The following is a 14,910-nucleotide window of genomic DNA, read 5'->3' on the forward strand; positions in this document are numbered from 1 at the left end:
GAGACACAGAGGTAGCTCGGACAAGCTTGCGCTTCTTGTATTTGCAAACTGGGCGGATTCTAGCAGCGATGCAGGTATTGTCCAACACACCAACAAGGTTGTTAAATGGGTTTTGTTTGCCAAATCTCTCTTCAACATTCACACTGATCAGAGAACTGCTGCCGGAGGAGCCAGTACGCAAACTGCAACCAAATGAAAAGCAACTCACTGAGCAAGAGTTAGTAAGTTGTAATTCTGTATTTGTTACTGTGGCTGTGACGCCCAAGGACTCCTTAGTATTTATGTCAGCAACTAGTGCTTACCAGTTTTGTTCTCATCACATTTTTAGTCTTTGCTGCATTCTCTCTCAAGGGATATGTAGATTTTTGAGTATTCCATTCTCAACACAGAAATGGACACGGAAGGGTCTTAACAGCTATATTTTCATCAGTTAAGGACTAAAGTCTTAAAGCCAATGCAGATGTGGTAGCCTCTAATAACATGCTTTCTTTCTCCAACAAAGAACTTCAGTCAGCAGCTCAATTTATCATCTGATAATAACAAAGTCATTTACTTCCCATAAAAAAGATAGCCATTAAACCTAAAAACATTGGCAAACATTCTTTCCATTTCTTTCTGTTCACCATGGAGTTATGGTTAAATCTAAGGTTATATTTCAATAAGCAGATACAAGTTTATTCCCTTGCAGCATATTCTTCTTTGGAAACCATCTGTAAAACAGTGCCTTCATAAAAGATGTTTTTTGTAATTGGTCACGCGTTCATATTATCATTTAAAAACTTAATTTATCTATTACTTTTGCTGGTCCTAATCAAGCGTGGTAATTTTTTTCTTGGTTTGCATAGCAAAAGTTCTAGTAAAATTAGAAGTTTAAAATTGTATTTTTGCCATGTGAACCAGCTGGATATTCCAACTTCATGCTGAACTGTAGGACTGCCTGGCAGAAATCAATGTCACCAGACATAGAACTGAGGTACCGGTTGGTGACAAGTCTTTAGGACAAGAAAAAACCCAAGCCTCCCTGCCCCTGCCATTCTTCATGAAATGAAGAGCTGCTGATTTACATCCAACTTAGATCATTCTATACTGTTGTCCATTTATTTTCAGTTTATAAACTAAATCCTATTCAGCTATAAACATATAGACACAAGGAAACACATCTTAGGAAAAGATGTGCTTAAAGAGACCCAAATTTCCCCAGTCAACTCCTCTTAACTGCACAAACCAGGAAGAGCACAAAATTTTATGGACAACGCTAAGAAGTAAAATGCAAGTGAGAAAGTATTCCACAAAAATATGTGTTACTGACATTCCATAAGTAAAACTGAACTAGTTCTGTATAACAGGGTATGATGAACCTCTGAAGTCTACAGCAGATCTGCATGAGACTATTCTTTCCCAATGGCCTCATGCCTCCTGTTGCCCTATACAGAATACACAGGTTTGCAGCAAAATTGGTGTATGTATTTTGGACCTGAACAATTCCAAACCACAGTAACTTCTACAGTGGATAGCTCAGGTAGCAGGACAAGGAGGAAAGGGTTGCTGTAATGAGATGTCACTGCCCAAACCTGAAAGAACTTGTGTGATGCAAACGGGCCATCCCACCTGAAAAGTGACCGTTTAAGAAGATGTTGTAGCCCAAAGTCATACTAACACAATGAGTAGTTTAGAAGTGTGGTAGTGGCGTGATGAGCAATAATAAAATTTGCATTATGAATTAATACAAGTTAGCTGTAATTTGTAGGATTTCATTGCATAAATACACCTTGTACTTTGATGATGATACTTTGCATCATTTCTCTCTTCTGAGGCTCGGTTTTGCTGAGGTGGAACCCATCTCCCAAATACGACCCCCTCTGGCTTACGGGCACACTGTCATTCAGCCGCACGTGAGGATTTGTCTTGGCCTCCACTCTACAGCTCATTGCCTCTGTCGCTCCAGGGAAGTGCAACAACAAAGGAAAGAAGAAGATTCATGGCCAGAACCACAGTTACTGGGTTCATCTCCATCAAAAACCCATACTCACTCATGTGTTTGCATCTGCCCTATTGTTATTTGTCACACATGCTAATTTTTTGATTGTATAGTATTCCACACCTGAATAGCATGGAAGAAGTTACAAACATGGGTCATTTTGTTTGCAATTTCTCAATATGTCTACTTATCCTCCCAAAACAGCCTTAGATTTCCACTAAGTTTTAGTTTTAGTAAAGTTTTAGTTAGGAGTATAGCCAATGATCCTACAGAAGCTAGGGATAACCAGACCAGGAAAATCTAAGATATATTTTCAGTTTATCACAGACGACTCCGGGGTACAAGCATCTCAGTGGCATTTTGAAAGCTTAACTCTAGAGAGCACTTTTAAACTTGCATTCAAAATGTCCCAGAACTTGCACTCTTCAAGTGCATTCTAGTAAAGTCTCATCTAGGCCTCCAAGGAGCTCTTGTGAATAAGAAAGTTTGAGAAATTTCTACTACCTTGTGGTTAAACAGGAGGTTCAATGTATCGAAGTTAAACACAGAGGAATTCTAGGGCTCTTACTCTCTTCTGACTGCTGAAAAAAGCTCTGTATTGAGAAACTTCAAAAATATATGGTACAGCTTGTGAAAATCCATGCTTTCCAATCTACACAAGATACAGTTTTCCTTCCAAAAGAGGCAGAAGCTTCAAAAGCCATTACTAAATCAACAGAAACAAGACAAGCAAGGCAGTGTTTCCAACACAAGCAGAGGATAATTTAACTAAAAAAATCTGAACAGACAAAATATTTAAGTTTTGGGATCATGTTACACATATCTACTAATTTAGGAGTGATCAAAGACAGATCATACTACACTGCACAGGAACTATCCACAGGAACTTATTTTTACGAGTTCCAAAGTGGAAATCCTGATTCTGAGTATATGCTCAAAAACTTTTGGTCTCTTCCATGACAAGGTCCAAATGAATTCCTAGTATCTGACAAAAATTCCAGTCTGGGTACCGGAAACTATAGTTTCATGCTTACCTTCGGATGTTAGCTGGATACAACCAAAGTTCTCAATGATTTTTCCAGAGTCTGCCTATTAGTGCCTATTGTGCCTCCCAACACAAGCACCCAGCCAATTCTACAGAAGAGTAAACAGCGCTGAAAAAAATCTTAAAAGCATTTATGCACCAGAAGAAAACAGAGCATTTCATTAATATCTTAGGCACAGTCTCTTCAAGTTAACTGGAAGAGTTACAGGTTCTGTAACTTGAAGAGACTGTGCTTAAGATATTAACGAGAACACGGTGTAATGCTGTGTTTGCAAAAACAGGCTACAGTGATGCACAGTAACAAGTTTGAATTAACACGACCAAACCTGAACAAAAGAGCAAGGCTCACACGTTACGTAGCAGAAGGTGACAGGTCCAAGTACTACGGTGAAACAGAAGGAAAACACAGTGCCTCTGCCTCCCCTCCCCATCAGCCTAAGCTAGGGTCAAGAAGTGATCACTACAACTCAGTGGTGCATTTGTAACACTAACATTTGCCATTGATCCTGCTGCGCGTCCTGGCAGTCATCCCACTGGTCTCTGGCTCCTGCTTTCACACCGAGGTGGCGATTGTTTCAAACAGAGCAAGCAAAGCAGTGGTTGTTCAACCTGTTTGCAGCACAGCAATCAACCATCACCCTCTACAAAACCAGAACTTCACCAGCTCCAGCAGGTCAATTTAGAGATTCACATTCTTTCTAATAAAATTATTAACAACAGTCTGCCCTACGAGCAGGTATGCATTGCTGATAAGGGAATATGGAGGTGCTCCTCCCAGGGGGCAAGGCCAAGCTTCCTCTACTTTTTCCTTGTCAGACCTTTCATGGAATTAGCTGTTAATCAGAGCCAGGCACTGGAGGCCTGACCAGAGCTCGCATTATATAAAGAACAGCGACTACCTGGTATCCCAACTCTTCAGCCCTTTGGTTTTTCACATGCAGAAACATGCACTACCAATTCAGTTTGTTTTATCAAAGTTGGTAACTTATGTATAACAAAATATACAATGCCTTACTGGCAATTACAAAGATTAATTGCAAGGGGAGCAAGCATAAAATTTCATGGAATACAGAAGCAGAAAATAGTATTTCAGCTGGGTTTAAGATCTCTATGTACCTCCTCTTAACTCTTCAACTATGAAGTAGAGACCCAATACACCATACTGCAAGTAACTGGATTAAAACAGCCATTTAAACAGACTTAGACTTTTATAATTTGGTCTAATACTTCCAGAATCCTCTGGATTTCTACAATATAAGTCAAGAGAAAATGAGGTTTATTATCTGCAGAACTAGCCCAGAATAAAAGCGCAACTACTAAAGTATCTACCTTCAGAAGATTAGTAATGTTACTGCTTGAAGCTCAGGACTAATCTGCTAAGAATTTGTTAACCTATCAATCACTGTGACAGAAATACAGAATTAGGTGCTTTGAATAATCTGTACTTTCTGTTCCCTCATTCTACAGCAGTCCAATCAATCCTAGGCTGAAACTACCACTCTTAAAATGCAAGCTAGTTTTACTGAATGAATACAGCAAGAACAACCTTTACTGAAGCCATCTATGAAAGAAAACGAACTCTTCCCTAACAAAAACACAAGATGTTTTATTTGATTAGGCAACACATCAGCCTGAAGCCTCTGCATGCTGTGATTAGTCCAATTTCAACTCCCCAAGGCTAAAGCTCAACCAATTGATTATAAGAGCATCAGGTACCTCAGAAGAAGGTGCTGATGATTTGTAAGAATGATCACGCTGGATCAGACCAAAGGTCCATCTTGCTCAGTATCCTGTGGAGCAACTGGGCTAAAAACAGGCGAAGAGAAAGGGGCGCAGAGAACGCCTGGTGGTCATGGGGAATTCTTGGAAGTGGTTCCACCCAGCATCAGCAGCCTGCCACCGAGACGGCGCTGAGGAAGGGCACAACAACCAGGACACAGATGCTTCACATTGCCAGGCACGTCCTGTCACAAGCAGGTAAGTCCAGGCCATCAAGTGCCAAGGTGCCTCTGAACGCCAGGAGGGTGAGAGCAGCTCCCTGCTGTGCTAGTACGACATAGACAAACTGAGGCTTTGCTTTGCACTGGACTGACTCCGTCTGTGCTTGAACTGTTTGTTCTTCACCCACCACGATGACAATGGCAAGATGTGGCCTAGGAGGATCTGCCTACATTAACAGAAGAACAGCAGGTAGGTGGCTCTGCATGAAACAAAATGCAGTGGCCCTGATTGGCATGTCTAGGAAAGGAGTGTAAGAATCGGGCAAGTACATATGATACATACCCTAGTGCTCTAAAGAGTCTCTCCCAGCACCTTTAGCTCAAACCACACTTAGCTGAGGTAGTCCCAGTGTATTTAGCAGCTTTCTACCCCGCAGCAAAATGCAGACTGTATCCTGCTTTCCAGCAACTTCACAGAAAATGGAATGATGTTGATGACCTTACAGAAAACATAAGGAAAACCCCACAAGAAATAAAAGTGCACCAAATTTTACTCAATTTAATTTGAAGTGCCAACCTGTCTTCCTGGGCATTTATGCCTCCTTAAACTAAACCTGCCCACAGGTCTTTTGCAGATCCCCTAAAGTCTACAGGCATCCGGGACTGGAGGCTGAAAGCCTTTTCTCCAGACATAAACAAAGTTGACAGGGGAACAGGGAAGCTTCATTTGAGCCCCTTCTTTGTAAGCGATGAAGGCCTGAAAGCCAACGGTGTTCCAGCCATTCTGCTTACAAGGAAGAACTGAGAAAGCAGCATGCATCTGGTGGGGGAAAGGAACATTTTCTTCCTAAGACTTCAGTGCAAGTTTCACCATGTTGTTGTCTGTATTGGGTTTACATCCCTCCCTACCTATCACTGCTTTATCCGATTTACACAGGATCTGATACAGTGTGAAGAAGTGAGGTTTCGGGCTTTTTTTGAAGCCACACTAATTCTTCCCTCTCTCCCCTCCCAAGAATAAGGTGGCAATAGACGGAGAAATCTTTAGAGAAGTGAAATAGAAGGCAAGGAAATAAGATTAAAAACTTCTCAAAGAGAACAGCCTAAAACCCAAGGAGATACCACAAAGCTACACATGAAAACGGATCAGTTGAAGAACAGCATGGTAAATGACTGGGACAATCAGTGCATTTAATGGGTGTATTTTCTAGGGAGCTTCTCTTAACTGATATATCCAGTGCTCCATGGGATGAAAAGCTTATTCAGCAATGCTACAAACTAAAGTTTGCCTCTTGCTGCCGAGCTTCTTGAAGCCCTCTGACTGCTTGCACAGGACATATGTCCCCAAATATTAAACCAAACTGAATGCTAGTTAAACACTAACAGCAGAAGGAAAGTTCCCAATTTATTTAAAAATTACTGTCCCCCACCCCTCCCCAGTGTTTAACAAACAACTGATCAGTAATACCTTTTTTCTCACAGATTCAAGGCTCCATAAAAATATGAAGAATTAAAAGGCTAAACTCTAGGTATCTCCTCATTACCAACAAGACAGGTAAGATTTACTTCTCCATATATTGAAAATCAATAAGCAGAAAAATATGTTCTACATTCTGTGCAAGCAAAGAAACTCAGAAATTCACTCGTTAAAAAAATAAAAATCAGGTCACCAGGATGCTGTACAGCATCCAGCCTTAACCTAGCAAGCAAGGTACTTTGGTCATCCATTTATAAAAAGGAGGTAACATCTTCCAACAGGCAGGCAACATCATCTATATATTTGGCAGTTTTGGGGTTTTGGTTGTTGTTCTTTTTACACAATAGATCACAACTGGTAATTTTATATTACTTCTTACAATAAATTCCCCTCTAGAATCCTCCTAACAGACATGCACACCTATTTCAAATTTTTACAACTGAACTGTACATACAGAAGTCTTTTAGCTAAAGACCCCTTTCTTAGCCACCATCACCAATGTCTTAAGTATGAAATTACTTTGATCAGCCTCTCAGAGGAGGAGAACTAACCAGTTAAACACTCCGTTGACTTGGTGGTGTGACGTGGCACAGGCTCTGAGGTGTGCTGGAGAGCCTGACACATAGGGTTGACATATAGGGTTTCCCAAAGACTGTGTAAGATGAGAGCTCTGCAAGAGAAAAATGAAATCGCAAACTCAGTGAAGCTTAATGTGATAATGAATCTGAAGAAGGATGAGGGCAGAGAGGCAAAAAGCTCAGAAAACCAAAAAAGCAGTGTAAACTAAGGAGCATTCTGCAATTATAAATAACATTGAACTTAACTAGGCCCAATGTAAACAATCACATGCAATGTAATCAATTGCATTTCAAGCAACAATCTCCAAATCAATCTAAGTTCGTATTTTAAATGTATTCTTAACCATCACAAAATAAGTATCACAATAGAGCTTTTAGTTTTGTTTTATACGCTGGAGACCATTTTCAGAGCAAGATGGCCTCATTTTTGAGCTATTCTGCCTTTTCCACTAGACGAAAAGCTCATACTGTACTAAAATCTGTACTAAATGCTGTACTAATTTAATAGAAACTTTCAAAAGTTTTAATGAAATACTAGTATTATTTAGGAATATTTGATGGTTCACACACACTCATTGGACACGATTCTGAAGTGTCAAAACCAAAATACTTCTGATTTCCACATCCCAATACCTGCAGTTCACTATATGCGTACATCCACATTAGCATTAGTTAAACCTCCGCAAAGATAAAAGAGCAAAAAAAGTAGTTTTCTGCATACTGCACTGTCAATGTCACAGTTTCATCCCTTGAAGGAAGCATCTTCTTGTCAAATAATTAATACAGGGATTTATTGAGTCACAGACTGTACCTGGACCACAGCGTTCAATTGGCAGAGCTTCCATTGACTTGTTTATTCCCATTTTGAAAAATTTAATTTTCCCATAGAACGTTTCAAATCTGAATGTAATTATTGACTATACTTCCTTTTAGTAGATATTTCTATCGTACAGTGAAAAAAACCAATGAATCATGCCATATTCATCTTGAATCTATCAAGGACAATCTCTCATCTCGGTTCCCACAAGAGTTCAGTTACTTAGTCTCAATGTTCAGATTCTGCAGTTTACCCTTACACATACCAGAATATCTCCCCTCAGAATTTGCAACTGAAAAACTTAAAGCTGGCTTTCAAGAAAAGGAGGAGTCTTAATCTTTTTCTGTGTTTTCTGAAACATGAGTATTTTCCCTGCTCTACAGCTGCAGCTTGTGACAGTTGACCCTCCATAGCTTCACAGAAGTTAAGACTAAAAGCACCTGTTAAGTCACTTGGTCTGGTGACCTGTATACCAGAAGCTACCCACCACCACCCAGAAACACCAGCTTCTGAACAGTACTTAGATATGTCAATCCTTTAAAAGGGTCTTTAAAACCATCATACACAAACAACACGAGTCAGAAGTGCCATCGACACCAAGACTCTAGCAACAGCTTAAGATCAGAAATTAAAATTTTCCTCAAACACTGGTTTTCAGGTTTTTTATGACTGCAAACTCAATCACTTTCCACAGACCTTGCACTGTAGATTTCTGTGGTGGGTTTTTTTTGTTTCGTGGTTTTGTTTTGCTTTGGTTTTGTTTAATTTTGGAGGACTAAGAATACATAAAAGTACAAGAGTTTTTTTAAAAGCATAAGGTGAAGCAAGTTCAGTTGTCACATGTCAAATACAAAGTACTAGTGAACTGATATCAGCTGATGCATTAATATATGAGAAAAAATAGCAAAAAAGAGTTATAAAGAAACATTAAAATAGTATATTAAGACCCAATTACTTGATGTGATTTATAAACTGCTGTTGATTTGAGACTTGGTTTAACAAAAGTTTCTTTCTTCGCTTTATCACTGCAAAATTACGTGTTTCTTGATTACTGACCTGCTTCTGCATATTATACAGGAAACGGGAAGGAACAGCATCTCCTACAGGGCACCTTCGGATAGAAGATGAAGGCGAGAGCCACTTATTCTTTTTGGAGGTCACCAGTGACACAGAACCCAATCGGCCCTGCTTCTTCATTAGGTCTCCAGGCTGCCAGTCACCACCAAGGACTACTGGGCCCTGGGGATAAAAAGTGACACCAAATTCCACTCATAGAAGCCGCAGCACAACTAATATTTAAGTATACTCTAAAAGGGAAAGAAACAACTTGGGAGTTGCATTTCTATGGCAACTTCATTAATTCAACATTTAAGTGTTCTCTCTAACCTAAGTGAAGCAGTTTAAGGAGGAAATGTTACTAGGCCAACATCAATGCTGTTTGTTTTTCCTAGAAGAGCTGTCCACAACCATGGCTTATAATTAACGTGCTGGTTTCAAGGTCCTCCAGCTCCGCTCACAGCTACAGGGAGGTGTAACTGAGATCAGCAAAAAGGAAATCAAGGCATGACAGCGCCCACAGGACATTACTTGCTCGGCATCATCGGTCATGGACCAGCAGGCATTGGTGACTGCTATTTTAGACTATTCAGAGAACGCAGACTATTAAGAATAACATGGCAGTAATTAATGAGTACTGCTCAAAAGATGATGATTGCCATGATTAAGACTACCATCCTCCCTTCACACTATTTCATTTCCATTTTTATAACAGGTGAGGAGAGCTGGCCACTCTGCAGTTCAGTTTCTACTGCTCCAGTCACACATATCCTTTTCATCCTTACCAGCGTATGCCTTGTGGCATACATACAATGCTCTACACACCAACGTCTTTCTCTTGACAATCTTCTCTGTGCTTAACAGCAACTTAATAGTTTCTCACACCAGCAAAATGTCTCTTTAGTAAAAGAGATTGGTAGAAAGTAGCTGGAAATTTAGCATTCCTTACGGGGAAATTTAATGTTATTCACTGTGTAGTCTACACTTTATAGCACCTGTGGTATAATTATACATACTTGTGAATGGAAGAAAATATTATGCAGAAGAATTAACTTATTCATGCATTTGCATTCATGTCTATACAAACATCATAATTGCTTGAGAACAGTAACTGCTTTACAGTGAATTAAAGATAATCATAAGCTAATTTGGTTAGAGAAATACTGAAATAAAGCTAAGACAAATTCCAGTTACTTAGAAAAGATTCAAAGCATCTGAAAAGTTAGTATTCTCCTTCATCTTGTTGTGCTGCATTAGAGACTAATGTTATGAAAGTCTAGGGCCCTTAGGAATCATTACTTTCCATAGCATTAGAGTAGAATCAAAGAGCAATTTAGATCAGAAAGTAAACCTGGAGGTCACCTAGTCTAAGCCTCCACTCAAAGCAGGTCTGACTGACCCTCTCATTGGCAATCCTAGCCAAGAATGCCAATAAATTAAGGCTTTCCTCACCCGAGATCTTGCAGGAGCACCTACAAAAGTATATGAGGAGTAAAGCTATATGGGCACTGCTCTTTATCTTTGTCCGAGACACATTACACCGTAGTGGAATAATAAGTTTTAAATTTATCAAAAAAGTCATCCAACATATTTGATATATAAAAGCTGATGCAAAAGGAAAGTGCATTGATCCAGAGAAAACATACACAGATGCAATGAGGACAATAATTAAAACAGTTTTCCTTCCAGACGAAGGGCAGAAGGAAGGAAAACACTCAAGCCAAGTAAAAATCCTCACGTTCTGCTTTTTTTCCCCCCGAAGTCTGGGGAAATGAGCTTTACAGTTTACACTGAGAGCCAAACAGATTCAAACCATTTCAAATCGGAACATGAGAGTTATTTCAGAAGTTCAGAAGCACCTTGAAAGGATTAACTCAAGTGTTTCCAGAGACTTTCGCAGTGGACTGAGAGGCTCTTAAAAGGGGAAGCCCCAAAACACATTTCAAGCTTTGAAGATGGAAAATCTATTTTTTCCCAGGAAATCTACTCACATAGAAGTAAATATCATTCTAGTCAAGAAATGAGTATTCATCCTATTTATTTTCTACCACAATGCTTCTCAGATATTGAAGTGAAACATTAAATGGTCATGGCCTAGAAGAAAAGCATAAAACTTGTATACACAGCGTTCTGAGATTTAAAGGTCCATGTGCTTTAAATGATAATACCTTCCAGCAAGCATCAAGACTTGAAACATAAACGGTACCTGCGAGCACCTCTGATGGTACCCTGGCACTATCCCAGTTTAGAAACCAACATTTGCAAGGACCGACTTGGTAGCTTATGCCGCTGTGGAACCCCGTTCCATTAATGAGCTGCTCTGCCTGGACAAAATGATGAAATTAAGCCCCCACTCTCTCAGCAAGCTCTTACTATAATCTTTGTGAAGTAGACAGAGTCACAGCCCTCAAAAGACAAAAGGTAATACCTCTTACTGGTATGGGGCTAACTCAAAAGCTTTTTCCCTCATTCTTATTTCTACAGAGAAAATACCATTTTGATAAAGAAATAGCCCGTTAATAGCTTCCAGAGAACCTCCCAAGTCATAAAACAGAAGGCTAAAATTACCTTGGCAGCACGAAGTCGCTTGTAGATATCTGTCTGCTGTCTTATTCGATATTCCAAATCAGTGATTTGAGCCTGCAACCACGTCCAACGGCAAATAATGGCTGCTCTCTCCATCGCCCACTGGCACTCTGCATGGCGACGTCTGAAAAGCGAAAGTTTGCTTGTGCTTATCATTTAACAGTTTCAACACTAAAAACACTCTGACAGAAATTCAAGAACAGTTTCACTATTAAAAAGTGATTAAGAGTTTGTGGCAGATACAGGACAAATGAGTTTTCCCCCCACAAATTCTAGCCTTAATTTACAATTCCTATACCCAAGATAGAGCGGTCAATACAATTCTTCAACTCTGCAACAAAATATATTAAAAAGGAGCAGTATCATTATTTTGACTATCACAACCAATGCAGGAGTCGAGTTCTTTCTAGATAAGCACAGAAATGACTTCTCTCCTCTGCAAATTGGGGAACTGAAATCACAAAAAGAACTGCCTGAAGGGACAAAGTCCTAGCTTGTGCTGCTGTCCAGAGAGCAGCACAATCTGTATTTGTGACACTCCTCATAGCTGTTTGTCTGCAGGATTTTTAGAATATTGCTTGAATCTCTGTTGCTGTCACAGAAGACTATCACACCAGTGCCACATAGAACGCCAGATATTAAAACACCTACACAGATAATACTTTTTTCATTTATACTCAAAGTAAAAGAAAGCATTGTCTTCACTGAAAGCTACTGTATGAATGAAGGTTTACCTTAAAGGACCACACCATACACTCTAGCATTTTTAGAATATTGCTTGAATCTCTGTTGCTGTCACAGAAGACTATCACACCAGTGCCACATAGAACGCCAGATATTAAAACACCTACACAGATAATACTTTTTTCATTTATACTCAAAGTAAAAGAAAGCATTGTCTTCACTGAAAGCTACTGTATGAATGAAGGTTTACCTTAAAGGACCACACCATACACTCTAGCGGGAGGCACTGTGCAGTAACCTCATTGGCCTCCCAAAACGCATCCCTGCTTGTCAGTCAGAACCTCTAGGCTACAGACAAACAAGCACTGACACCCTGCACTATGGCTGTCACGCTGAGCCACAAATGACAGCCTGTGGCACCTGCTATAATAGTGGGCACATGCATTATACCTATAGGGGGGAAAAAAAAAAAGGCAGATAAGGTCCCATGACTAATAAGCAGTTTGAATTTCTTTTGCTGAAACAGAAAAATCACCTTGCATAACAACAAGTTTTTTCATAATTTTAGTGTTACAATTTCAGTTTTACTGGTTACTAAACAGACCCACAAACTACTATATCACTACGAACTGAAACACGAGTGGCGTTTATTGACAAGAGCTTTTCCACAGAGGAAAATACCTGATGCGAGTACATTCTCGATCCACAACGTGGAGTTTTAATACGTAGCTCCAAACTCAACAACCTAGGGCTCTGGGCAATTCTCGGTGGCAGCACTGTGGAGGGGAGAGCTGGCATCTCAACCACAGAACACAGCACAATGCACAGCTGCGGGGGATCCTACAGCAAGGTCATTCTTATGAAATGAAAGCGTTCTTCTCTTCCAATACCTGCACCCATAAATAAATTACAATCCTAAAACGACCTTGTGGCTTAAAGACTTCCTCAGAGTTTTGTTATTTCTAAGCAAGTAGTCCAAGAAAGATTTTGTAGCTCACAAATCCTAAATACATTTAGCATGTGATCTGAATTTATGGAGATTAAAAGAAGCACACATTCAAATAATCCTCATAATATAAGCAAAATACAGCTACACAATAGTACTTCAATCACTTTAGAGTTTGAAACAATGGCTAATGCAAACACCACTTCGTGAGTGGAAGTTTGTGGAAGCGCTGGTGTATGCTTTTTGCTTTTGCACCAGCAGTTTGCAATAACTTCAAAAATCTCCTAGTGCAGGCAGGAACCTGCCTGCGAAAGAATAGGGATAAAAAAAAAAGTAAGTTTAATCTTCTGTTCTTGACTCAAGACCACTCACTTCACAATCTGACGTAATTCAACTCAAACCTCTATTGCCAACCCCATGGTGAGGTTTTTTTTTGCTCTCTTCAGAAAGTGCGTGACCTACTTTACATCAGCAGTACGATGGCTGAAGAACAAAGACCAGTTAGGGCTAAAACCACTTTAGGGAAATGTTAAGAGGCTCCTTTTCATCGGTGTGGGGAGTCTGCTGTATCTGCATAGGATCAGATGTGGCTACAGTTTAAGAACTCTAGTTTTAATAAAGAAACACATCAAAGAATTATTTAGAGCAATATATCAAAAGTAAGAACAGAGCACTGACTAGATGAAAAAATCAGATCTCTCAGATAAAGAAAAACTTTGGATTTACTTTAAATTAAAGCTTCTAGAAACAATTGGGAATCAATATGTGAGCAGAGAGATAAAACTCCAAAGGGGCCCCAAGCTAACGATGCAGCTTCAAAGCAACTTCAGAGAGTCCAGTTAGCACACCAGTGAATGAGTATTCTGACTGACAAGTTCATGCCAAAGGGAAACCAAGCTACAGTTTGACTGACCAAACACTTTGTAATGAGGTTTTTCCACAGGAAGTTTAACTGATACGCAATCCTGAAGACAGACCAGCTTTTACTGATGCAAAGACCTTATCAACCCAAATGCTGTACCTTCAAAATACAGTTTACCTTCCAGCCTGAAATCCATTTTATTGCAGACATTTCCTTTTATTTAATTAATTTTTTTAATACTACCATCTTCCTCTTCCAAAAGATCAGGGTTTTTTTTTTTTCCTCCTCCAAACATACTTCAGCAAGAGCATGTTATTTCAAACGCCTGAAAACACTGGCGCACCTAATCTGTTCTCTCTCAGTCTTCAAATGTGGCAACGCAACATTCAGAAATTAAGGTGAACTGGCCTACTGTACTAGATAAAAACAAGCACTGTTCAAAAGCAGCCAGTAAAAAAAAAGTTTAAAAGTAATTCTGGGCTAAAGATGTCTAAAAAGAAATTAAATAATAGGAAAGAGTTTCAGGCTACAATTCCATTTGGAATTGGAGCACCACCAGAACTCCTTCCAACTCCACTCTGATTAAACAAAATTATAGATGATAACAGGAGGGGCAATGGAAGATATTAGTGTCCTGGAAGTTATTCAGCCTGAGAGAAAACCACTGCACCAGTTGGTAACACAGAGCCATAGAAAGATGAAAGGCAAACTGAAGGCTTCCTCAGAATTGCTACTTAGCCTAAGAATTCATAAATGTACCAGTACATAGTGCAATATAAAAACCTGTAATAATCAACTGCAACAGTCTATGTCCATGTAAGTCTTGATTATTTCATAGAATCATAGAATGGTTTGGGTTGGAAGGGGCCTTAAAGATCATCTAGTCCAACCCCCCTACCATGGGCAGGGACACCTTCCACTAGACCAGGTTGCTCAGAGCC

General features: G+C 39.6%; 1 protein-coding gene across 1 annotated transcript in view; it reads right to left on the minus strand.

Annotated features, from left to right (window-relative positions):
* The window catches only part of LOC104084136 (KAT8 regulatory NSL complex subunit 1-like), a gene marked incomplete at both ends in the record, with an annotated part of 22,142 nt that extends 10,541 nt beyond the window's left edge, over nt 1-11,601 (minus strand). Inside the window, 5 exon segments of the mRNA XM_009587866.1 lie at nt 1-182; nt 4,973-5,190; nt 8,892-9,074; nt 9,423-9,476; nt 11,460-11,601. The exon segment at nt 1-182 is cut by the window's left edge and continues 23 nt beyond it. Coding sequence (XP_009586161.1) covers nt 1-182; nt 4,973-5,190; nt 8,892-9,074; nt 9,423-9,476; nt 11,460-11,601 — 779 coding nt within the window.
* Nucleotides 11,602-14,910: the final 3,309 nt, after the last annotated feature.

Source organism: Fulmarus glacialis, unplaced genomic scaffold (assembly GCF_000690835.1).
Source record: "Fulmarus glacialis isolate BGI_N327 unplaced genomic scaffold, ASM69083v1 scaffold12251, whole genome shotgun sequence".
NCBI classification, from domain to species: domain Eukaryota; kingdom Metazoa; phylum Chordata; class Aves; order Procellariiformes; family Procellariidae; genus Fulmarus; species Fulmarus glacialis.